The 12365-nt window shown below is 35.0% G+C and overlaps 1 protein-coding gene across 2 annotated transcripts in view; it reads left to right on the forward strand.

The window, feature by feature from the left end:
- The window catches only part of CDH12 (cadherin 12), a 410196-nt gene that overhangs the window by 263260 nt on the left and 134571 nt on the right, over nt 1-12365 (forward strand). For both annotated transcript variants that reach the window (XM_072411847.1, XM_072411848.1), the window contains one exon: nt 6525-6937. In XM_072411847.1, the coding sequence (XP_072267948.1) occupies nt 6611-6937 (327 nt within the window). In that variant the 5' untranslated portion in view covers nt 6525-6610. The remainder of the gene's footprint in view (nt 1-6524; nt 6938-12365) is intronic.

The raw sequence follows: 12365 nt of genomic DNA on the forward strand, positions 1-12365 counted from the left end.
TTTCAACAATAAATGTGTACTGTAGTCTTCTTCATGGAAAAATAAGACATCCCCCTGAAAATAAGGCCTAGGGCATATTTTGGCATTTCAAAAAATATAAGACAGTGCCTTATAATCGGGGAAACAGGGTAGGTAGGTAGGTAGGTAGGGGGTCAGAGGATACATAACACCCTTACCAAAACACCCATTTCCTCTCCAAGACAATATTATCCTTAAGCAAAAACCTTTCCTCCCAATCTCGCTCCTCTGCTCAAATCTTTCCACCTGCAACCCCAAACCCCCCTCCCAATACAATTAATACCTCCCACAAACCAAAAATTTCTACAACTTAAAAACAAAACAGAACATACTCTCCTACTAACCCAGGTTCCTCAATATCCCTTGTAACACTATCTACTCTGAATCCACAAGATCCCAGATGCAACATGTCAAGTGAAAAGATTCTTCCCAGTCTTCCCTCTGCTTGTGCTGTGTGAGCCTATTGCACCTTCCATCGATTCTACATAGTCTTCAGCTTGGGGGGGCACATGCCAGCAACTTTACAGGATGGTTTTTGGAACATCAGAACTTTGAGGCCCAGGTGCCCCGGGTGCCCAGTGCTAGCAAAACCCTGTACATAAAATATTAAATAAAATAATGTAAAATATCAAACTTTAGTGAAATGGATCATAAGTACTTTTTGGTTAGAATTCCTGCAAATTTTACCTACACACAGTATATTTCTCCCTATGCGGAACTCACAGGGATTGGTGGATTCCAGATCAATGTAGCTTCTGGTTGCTTGAGAGTTACTAAAAAAATAGGCCTAATTCTCCACTGCTAAATATATCATACCATAAACTCTATATTGACTTGATTTTGGTATTGCAATACACTAACACATGAAAAGCACATTAGCAAGGCAGTATATGCACAGTATGACCAGTTAAAAATCCCCTTTTTGTCAGATAAATATACCTGTACTGTATAATCAGAATGTTTGACAAAAACCAAAAGGCTGTAAAATGCAGCAGTAGAAAGAAAGTCCATATCTAATTGTGGGACACAAGAAGTTTTTAAGTAACTGTTGTATCCAGCCGTTTTACTGTTCATCTTTAAATGCTAACGCATTGGCTTGCATTGGCACGCATAGCATTTTTGGCTTTGCTGGTGTAAATGAACTTTATATAATTATTTAACATCTTTAAATTTGTACACGAAATATACTGCATGTATGCAACTTGTATTCCCAACTTCTGGTGCATCTGTTGTATACCAAGTTGGCTATTGCACGTAATGATATATTGAAGAAAAAATATTGTTTGTCATAGCAAAAATGTGTTATTCATGTTTGATGACCTGAACCTACTCATAAATAATGCTGGCCATATCCTTGAAGGTATTGTATATTTATTAAACAGAAAATGAAACGACACACTATAGTTTTACAGTAAGCCTTTATTGTCCATAATCTTGAGGGTAACAAGTTTTTACTGTTTAGTGTTTCTTTCCTTTTAGCTATAGCAAGTTTAAATTTGAGAAACCTCTTGTTCCATTTATTACAGCAAAAAATGTGCACAAAAATAGAAAGCAATGACCAGAGCTTTATGCTCCAATAATTTTAATCAAGGTTGGTTGGTACACTTTGATGCATATTAGTCTCTTGGTGTACTACCAAAAGGATGCACAGGCTTTGTAAATGCTTTTAGAGACAAAATCATCCTTAAAGGCTTGTACTTGTAGTAAATATGCTCTCACTGGATTATATGTCCAAGAACTAATGATGCAACTGCAGCAAAATGTTTTCTTATGCACTTAGCTTAATCTCACTTTACAAAAGGGGTTGTTTAGAGTAGCATGCTCCTGACAACGTATTACTTTGGAATAAACATTAATATCATATTCGTCTGTTTTATAGCATTCATTTTTTTGTAATTGGGATCATATTATTGAGTTGTCATGATCTGCACCATAAAACTTTATGGTTTTGTTTTCCATGTTGCTCATTCTTAAATGCTATATTGTTTTATTGCATATATAATAAAACAGTTTTACAATGTATCCTGCAGATCTCAGTTGTTTTGCACAGTTCCACTGCTACTTATTCTTATGCCTTTCTCAGTTTCCATTTTAGGCTGACTTATAGGTCCATAAAATGGAAAATTGTCCCTATTAAAATATTCTTGAAAATGTTTCAGAATTAGTACGAAGTGTGCATATTTCCTCCTTGCTTGTTCTATACACATAATATGTATAATACTATGCTGGCAATGTAGTGAAACCTAAGTGTAGCAGTAAAGGTGGTAAGAAGTGAACATTTAATATTAGTGATAATATCTACCAGACGGTTTTCCTTCTTATGGCGCACACAAATTTGTATTTTTCTATACCACCTTAGTGAATTACAGCTTAGCATTTGGATCACATACATTGCTAGGTTGGTACCTTTGGATGTTTTAAAGTCATCGTAGTTTAGATTATAAAAAGGGAAATGTTTTTAAAGAAGATTAATCAATATGGTGATGTGGAGACTGAGTTGGGAGTCAAAACCAGCAGAAGTATTAGGCAGCATGGTGGCTCAGTGGCTCTCTCTGGTCTTTGCAGCGCTGGGTCCCAGGTTCGAATCTCTGGGTACTCCGGTGTCCTCCCACATCCGAAAACATGCAAATAAGTTTATTGGTTTCCCCGACATAAAAAAAAATGACCTTGGACTGTGATAATGACATATGACTATGATAGGACATTAGATTGTGAGCTCCTTTGAGGGACAGCTAGTGACATGAATATGGACTTTGTACAGCGCTGTATAATTTATTATTGTATTATAAAAATAATAATAATAATAAGTTTTACTAATAGAAAAAAATATAGATAAATGCTAGTGGTACATTTTCCAAAAAAATAAATCATATATTTTGTTGTACTAAAGATTAAATAAAAAATAAAAATGGGCTTTAGGAGCTTAAGGATTGAGTCAACTGCTTGCCATGTTTTTTCTATATGTATTATTATTGTTTTCTAGTAAAATGAGTTGTATGGTCGACCCAGCTTTCTAAGTCCTCAACCCTAACATACCCTTTTCTTGCCAAATGTTTTACTTTGGGTGAATATGCGCTTAAATAAATCACTTTGAAATAGAATGACACATACACTTTCACAAAGTTTAATATATATTTTTTTTTTAATCATGTATGGTTTGTATTGGCTAAGATCTAACTCCTCCAATGAGGAAGAATAACATTTCTGTCAGGCGTTTATTTCTGTAGCCTTACTGGGACATCTTCCCAAATATCTGCACGCATGGGGATATGGGTGTTACTAAGAGAGGAAGACACAGAGAGCAATACAAATCATTGAAATAAAGAATACCATTTGCCCCTTCTGCTCACACAGTGTTTTTTTTTGTCTATGTCATTATTGAGATATTTACCAGCACCTCTTTTCCTCCATCAATAGGGACATGGAGAGCAATAAAACCTTGATGGGGGTGCTTAATCTAATTCTAGAATTGGACTTAACATGGAGACGATTGATAGGAAAGCATGCACCCGATTCTTCTAAATAATGTTACAAAATTTTTTTTTATGTATAGTTACACTATGACAAATGACAATCCAACCTGATTTAGCATAAATAATAATAAATATTAATAAATATTAAAATTGTAACAGTAACATCTTGCAGTATTGAAAAAAGGTTATACTGAATGTTCCTAATCTAGTTCATACAACATAAGTAATGAGGGGCAACATGGACAATGAATATAAATTATGCATATATGGTTTCCTCCATAGCAATCGGATATCTGTTGGACAGGCATATTGACTGAACATCAAGCAAATAATTGCTTCCATTGAGTGATTAATCACACATCCCAAGGTAGACAAGGAAGCAATTATAGTTATGAAGTTCAGCCAGTGGTACTGGTTTCAAACATATGTGTTTACTATACTACTAAATGAAAGTCCCCTGTGTGAAATACCTCAAAGAAATCAATGTTTATGTTGCAAATGAGGCAAAAAAAAAATCCCACAGCACTAAGAAAGAAAATTGCAAGTAAAGAATTGCCATTTTATTTATATTACGTGTAAAGTCTGACTGATGTTTGTTAAGCATCATTTATCCGAAACAATAGAATCTGTATTTTTAGTATAAAACTGTTTTTTTTATCCTGATGTTTCTTTGTAGCCACTTCCTGTTTATATGTATTTGTTTCGGCAAACACTGCAAAGCATTTCTCCGGATGAGTTTCAAAATAGTGGCAATACCTGGGGGTGTCAGAACAAACATACAAAAAACCTTCCTTCCACTGCCCATTTACATAGCCACATGGTCATATGACACTCCAGGACAATTTGAATTCATAATTTTACTTTCTGGTTAGGTCCTTTTTCAGTTGGCAACGTCATTGTCTTCATGATGTGGACATTCCCTTGTCTACAGCAAAGCCCCTGTGAAAAATAACATCTGTCAACAGTTTAGGTTGCAAACACATTATTTTAAGAATCTATTTCTACTAGTATTTTATTTGCAAATTAATTCAATTCCTTTTAAGATTATTTTTTTACTATTTACGTAAATATATATATATATATATATATATATATATATATATATATAATCAGAACAAACGAACACCTTTTTTCTTTTCTTTGTTTGTTTTCTATTTAAACAAGCACACAATTGTAAAATGCCTTGTTTCATTAGAACTTTTTTCTTTTCATTTCACTGTTCTTTCCTGGTGGTGGCATAAATAATACAATAAAAGATTTTTTTTTCAAAATAAATGTTTTTTACTAAATAAAAAGTATAGGTCTGATGTATATTGATTACCAACACAACAAAACTGCTAAATTAGCAGGCAAACAGCTAACATGTTAACCTTCCTGTGGTCCATCAGGTATGTACAGATGCAGGAAATGAAGTGGTTTAAAACACTATAGGCTATAGGCCTTTATGCATTACCCAATGCATTTAGAACAAAATATATTTTTCCTAATTTTGGGTACAATGGGAAGGTGAAAAGTCAACTTTAACTGTTGTCTGTGGGCCTATTGAGTAAGGCTACGTACACACTTGTAATGGTACTCGTCTGTTAATCGACTCAGGGCCGATATCAGACGAGAATCTGGCGTGTACAACGCCTACCTTCCATCGTCCGAACTACTGTCTTGAAAGATCCACGAACAATGGATGACGAACGATCCTAATGGAAGTGAAGGGGAAGAGAGCGCAGCAGGGTTCCGCTTCGTCCTTCTACCCCTCTCCTCTCCATAGAGCAGAACGGTGCTGTATGTACAGCACTCATTCATGCATCGTGCAGTAGTTTGTTGTTGGAAACGATTGTGAAAGATCCTTTCCAACAAAAATTATTGCACGTGTGTATGAAGCCCAAGTTCTGTGAAATCAGGATAATAAACAGTGGCCACCATGATAGCATAGTATAGTACAGTACAGACAGATTTTCTTTTGGAAGGTCTTCTTTCATATGGCTGTAATGACAACTCCAAATTTTGGTTTCACCTAACTTTTTGTCACCAGATCATTCCTAGAAATAAACATATACTTAAATAAGGAATAAATCCTGCCAAATTGTTGTGGTAAGTGTTTAGTGCTATGCCCCATTTAGTTAAGCACTGCACTTGTGATTTAATAAAAGCATATGTAACCAATTTTACTATCTAGCCTCATGTATTAAAGTCTATAATAAAGAGTTCATCAACACATGGGACCTAATGTACTAGCACTAGACTCCTAGCGAAAAAATAAAATATTTCCCCCCCCCCCCACAAATTTTATCAGTTCTACTGATATGCACCTCCTATTCAGCCCCACCAATCATTCTTCACTGTAAACTGTGCCTGCAGTTTGCCACTGTGCAGAGTTGGATATTGTATCTAAACTGTCATGCCTGCTTAGAGTAGGAATAAGAATTCATATATGACCCAGATTATGTAACAATACCAATATTAAATGCTAACTGAATGACACATAAATTTATCTCTCTCTTCTGTCAAACACTTTTCATTGGAAATCTGTCTATTTTACAGCCAAACTGATGTTTTAATGATGATCATCCCTACAAGAATCACATTCAGTGCGAACAACAAGCTCTTAGCTACATAAAAGTGAAATGTAGGCATCCCTACCTTTTCAAAGTTAGCACAAAACGCAGCAAAGCTTGTGTTAAATAATACACCACTCATTAGCTACCGTAAACCTTTTTATATTATGATTCTAAACAGCCAAGTCCCAGCTAGACATGTTCATAAATATTCTGTTTCTAGCAGAGATATTAGGAGTTTTTAGTCCACATGGGATCTCCCACTCATGCAAAAACATGCACGATATTAGCTTCAATGCTTCCTTTTATGTTGGCTGAATTTTTCATATTTATTGGATTTTAATAATATTAATAATATTATATTTTGGTTTTTTTTACAGACTTTGCCATCCTCATTGTTTAAATACCAATTTTTGTTGCTGTGTACGTTATTCTCAATGCAAATTGCACAATTTAATATTTATTTGGTGTGTAATTACAGGAAACCAATGGTGAATATAAATAGGATGACAAGTGTGTCAGCGGAGGAGATACTTTTCATGTATATTTTGCATCAGTGAGAGTTTTATGGTGAGGAACAAGCACAGTTCAAGCTGGATCCTACAGTTCTACAAGTGTTGGAGTTTTAACTACCGGGCTGTAGGGACAGCTTTTCCAATGCTTACAAGGAACTGCTTATCGCTGCTTCTTTGGTTCCTGTTTGATGGAGGTCTCTTAACACCACTGCATTCACAACAACCACCACAAACTTCAGCATTCAAGCAGAAGGAAAATGTTATCATTACAATGTCGGGCAGGAGATCAACGGCACAGAGAGTTAAGCGTGGATGGGTATGGAATCAGTTCTTTGTTCTTGAAGAATATATGGGATCTGAACCACAGTATGTGGGAAAGGTATTGTACCTCTTATCTTTTTATATAACTTTTCCACATATATATATTTTTTCATTTTATTGTCATCTTTAGTACATTATCAATACGTTTAGCTATCTTTTTTTATTTATGCACATCACTTTCAAATTTCCTTACAATCCCTACAAAATTTTCACCCCTTGCTATTTGTCTTGTTTTGTTGCATTAGAGCTTGAAATTAAAATTTATTTTAGGATGGATAAAACCATTTGATTCACACACTACCACTTTGAAGGTACAATTTTTTTTATTAGTACAGAAACAACAATTAAGACAAAAAACAAATTGGCAAAGTTTGCATAACAAGTTCAATCAAAGTCAATACTTTGTAGAACCACATTTTGCTACAAACGTAGCTGCTAATCTCTTTGGGTATGTCACTATTGGCCTAGCTAACCTAACCAATGAAATTTTTCGACTATTCTCATAACAAAATGTCTCCTTCAAATATGAGATGCATACCTGTACATAATCTTTAACTCATACCACAATTGGAATAATGTCAGGGATTTGACTAGGCTGTTATAAAGCCTTCAAATGTTTCCCGTTTACTCTGCATTTCTAGGGCAATTGACTGACTGAAAGGTAAACTGTGGCCCTGTCTCAAATCTCTGGCAGCTTGTAACAACCAATCCTCAAAAACCGCTCTTTATTTAATGTCATCCATCTTACCTTTAATCCTTGGGAAGTTGTCCTGCCCCTTCTGATGAAAAACATCACCACAGCATGCACCGGAGCACCATCATGCTTCACCTTGGGATTGTGTCTTCACAGTAATGGGAAGTATTGAGTTTGCACCACATGATGGCTAAAAAGTTATTTTAGTTTAATTTACCCAAAAAAACTCTTTCCATGTGTTTGATGAGTCTGCCACATGCTGTTGGGCACATTTCTGACATGTCTTCATTACTTTACTTTTTTTGTATGTGCCATTCTTTAGTTAAACCTTGCTCTGTTGAATTTATTGCTTAAAGTGGTCCTGTGAAAAGATACTCAAATCTCTGCTATGGATCTTTGTAGCTCCCTTAGTGTTATTGTTGGTATCTTTGTTGGATCTAAGATTTATACTTCCTTTGCTCAGTTGCCCTGATTTATTAAAGCTCCCCAAGGCTGGAGAGGATACACTTTAATCAGTGAAGCAGAGTTATCCAGCAATCTGGATTTCTGGATTCATTAAATATTTCGCCATTTTTAGCAAATGTTTTCAATTCTGGACCAGATCCATTTCAGGTTTGCTTGCTCACTCCCGTTCACTGATCAAAATGTATCTTCTCCAGCCTTGGAGAGCCTTTATAAATCAGGTCCAATGTGTGAGTTTTGGTAAGCAGCCTTCATTTTTTGTGTTTGAAGTGGTGCAATAATTTTTACATTTTCTACATATTCTTTACATGGTGCTAAAACCATGATGTATTTGTCTGCACAACTTTGTCCCTGGCTTGTTTGGAGCGCTCCTTTTTTCATATTGCTTGTTTAGTAAAGTATGTATATAGACATCATATAACAGATCATAATACTTTGACTGCACACCGGAGGACCCTTATAAACTTAATTCTGAAGTTAATTGATTAGAACAAAGCAAGGGTTACACTTGTTTAATTTCATTGATTTATTCTATTTAATTTCCAGGTTGTAATGTGATAAAACATGTCAAGTCCCCAATACTTACTACATTTTATTTTTGTTACTTTACTGTTGGCAGTTGAAAAATGTATTTGTAATATGTTGCATATGTACTATACACTAATGTTATGAGTGTGCAGATAGCCATGGGATAAAAAGGAATGGCCTGACATGATTTTACTTTCTAGTTACTTTACTGTTTAATTATTACAATCTTCTTGTTTACATGCACGACATACTGTCAAACCATAGCACTTAGGGACCTTTTACTAAAGAACAATGACGAATCAACATCTGGGATCCCAGACAAAATAAAATTCAATGCTTTAAATGAAAAGCTTTTGTAAGTAAGTGGTAATTTTAACTCTTAACATCATAATGGGAGACAATAATAAACACGCACATGTTGGAAATATGGAAATATATTTATTTATATATGCCAAACCAGTAAAATGCCATTTATCCTATGTTAGCTTTTTTACCAAGGTAATAAATACACCCGGTAACTGAAAATATATGACAGCATTTTTTTATGAATACTTAGTTATCTTAACCACATACAGTTTAATTTTATGAACAATAGGATGAAATATTTAACAACAATATAAAAAAATTAAACATATGGATAACAATGAACACAAATGTGCATTACCAAGGAAATAAAAAAAAAGCAAAAACAAATATAAAGCTTTAAAAATTGGTAAAAAGTCCTCATTGTGTATTTAAGTGTTTAGGAGTAAGTATAGAACCCACTTCATCCTACATCATCATGTGCTGTATGTTGAACTCCTCCTTCCTGATCCAGGATACAGGAATTAATATCTCAACCCCACCTAGCATGATGGAATGACCCAAAAAGGGGCAAGTTTATAAAGCATTAAATGTGACTTTTTCTAAACATTGGCTCTTCATCTATAAAACAGGTGAATGCATGGTACATGCATTTTCAACTAAATTGATTGATTAACCTGCAGTTAATGTTACAATTTTAATGCTTTAGGAATATGCCCCAAAGTGTTTAGCAGGTAATTACCTCCTGGGCTGTTCATTTCTGTCTGGAATTATATGTCTAAAAGTGGTACATTGTCTTTCATGTATTTTACATTGTAGGCCTATAATTCTTAGGCATAACTCACCAAAATATGTCCAAACAAAGGTCTGAGTATAATAAAGTTTGAAACACAAAATCATGTCAAAATTTAGATATAGATATCATGGCCCACTATCTACCTTTACTGAAAACATTACCAACAATTACATTGAAACACACTTATTTACTCAGAGTTCCCAGAGTTTTTAATCTTTTCTTCATGCTCAGTTTAAGTCACTTGATTAGGAAAGTCAAGAAAGTTAGGCTGATTCACATTTATGAATTAATCCTCTCAGTGCTTTACATAATGAAATATGTCTTACATGTTTCATTTACAAAATGAATATCGATACTTAGTATTCTAGTGTATGCAATATTCATCACATTAGACATGAAATATATATTTTATTTGTCAGCTTTTGTTTGATTATAAAATGGAAATAGCACCTCAGCTGAGAATATTTACTGCTGAAATGTGCACAATGTTCTCATTATTTATTCTACAGTGAAGGGTCTAGTATACTTATTATTCAACTGATATCTTTATTAGAAAAATTATAACACTTGAAAATAGACGTATGTTGCTGATTTCAAGAGGCAGTTACATATCAACTGTACATACATAAATTCAGTGCATTCAAACTCATCATCAGAAAAATGTTAGCCACCTTCCGATACATACTCAAATACACCCGCCATGTTGTTTTTTTACTTTGAGAAACAAAATAAACCCTACTAATGTTTTAGAAGAATACAGTACTGATCAGACAAGGTTTTTTAACCTGCCTAGTTATTAATTTTCCTGCTAGCCAATGGACAGTAGTATCTCCTTGTGAATTACAAATATCAGACTAATAATCGGTTTGGCTAAAAATTACAGTATCAGTAATATTTTCATCTTGTGTCCCTGGTTGTTTTCCCATATAAATGTTTTCTAAATTTTAACTAAATAAACTCACTATAATCAGCAGATAATATTTCTTGTACCTTGCCATAAGAGTTTTTACTTATTAGGACTGGAAGTGAGTTAAGTTATTGTATCCTCTGGACCAGTGGTCGCCAACCTTTTTGGACCTATAGACCAGTAAATTCATGGACTCATGACCGCACATGTGTGAGGAGCCGTGTGCCCCTTAAAAAACTTCTTCAGAGTGACGTCATAATCACAGAACTCCCCCACTCTCCCATCACATGTCTAAGCCTGCTATGAGAGAGTGGGCAGGTTGTGTCCAGAGACAACCTGCCCACCGCCCTGAGCCCATAATCTGTACGGGAGGACATGGTCCGTGGCTCTGGCCGGTCTGCCTCCCCCCCCAGCAGGGTCCTTCTCCTGACCTCACTTCGGGGGCGCACCGGGCAGAGCTGTGGACCACCAAAATTTTCTTGTGGTTGGCGACCGCTGCTCTGGATGGCATAGCATGGAATTTTGTAGGTCTTCTGATTCATCTAAACCTATAACAAGGAGAAAATACATTCCTGGGAATCAACAGAAGGGGTCTCTAGCTGTAGTTCCGATGGCTATTTTGGGATACTGGACAGGTAAGTAGAAAGTGCTGTATTGCTGATGAAGCCAGTTGGGTAGAGAAAGGCAAAAAAGAGAACATCGTCTGGAATAGTTGAAAAAGAGACCTGGATAACTAAAACTTTTCTAAGATACTAAAACATCAAAAAAAGGAGACAACAAGAGAGCAACAACATGGCAATGAAATGAGCAAATACATGCAAATCTTACTATATCTCAGTTTTGGCCAAAAGAACTACATTCAGTTGCAGCCCTTTAGGATGGCCTTGGGTGTGCATGGGTATATTTGGCATCACATAGTAACAGGCAAAACAGAACAATTCTTATGCAATACTATTGTTTTTATTCTTTTATTTTGTTCAAGTACTGAGGTTGGTGCTGGAGTGCTATCCATACATTGTATATTTTACCTTTGGCCTCGACTCCATCCCACACAGGTTCATTCTTAACAGGTTCAACAACCTAATTCTACCTGAGAAAATCATATTTTGCACTGCCATACATACTACCTTGCTAATCTTTGCTTTTAAATTATAGTTTAATACTTAATTGCCACTGCATTCCTGGCACGTTATCAAATTCTGTTGGACTACTACTATAGAATGTCATAAATCTGGCATTTTCTTACTGGAGATGCTATGACATATTAGCACTCATTAAGTGGGTTTACTTTTTTATGTTGATGTACAAAAATTTTCCCAACCATAATTATTTTGGGTCTCAGTAACAGAAAGTAGCTAGTGCTGTCAGGCAGCATAATTATTTACCAAAGAAAGAATAGCATTTTGCAAACACTTCTGGAAAACAGTATATAATATAATATATAGTTCTAGTTCCTCTATTAGATCTTTATGAACGCAAATACTATGCTGTAGTACTATCAGTTGTTTAAGAACTGCACAGTTCACAACAGTGGGATTTGTTATAGAGGATACAGGGCCAACTTACCCTATAATGGCTTTCTTTGTTCAGCCGGTGAATGCAAACACGTTCTCCAGGGTTTCCCGGTGACATCAGTGCATGCGTCGGTGCAGGCAGGAGGAAATTTGAATATTTTGTATTGTATTCAATACAAAATAGCTGTATTGAGTCTAATACATTTTATAATATATATATATATACGTATAATACATGCTAATATATACATTTAGTATATAATATAATTTTTAATTAGATTA

The sequence above is a fragment of the Pyxicephalus adspersus genome, chromosome 5 (genome assembly GCF_032062135.1).
Source record: "Pyxicephalus adspersus chromosome 5, UCB_Pads_2.0, whole genome shotgun sequence".
NCBI classification, from domain to species: domain Eukaryota; kingdom Metazoa; phylum Chordata; class Amphibia; order Anura; family Pyxicephalidae; genus Pyxicephalus; species Pyxicephalus adspersus.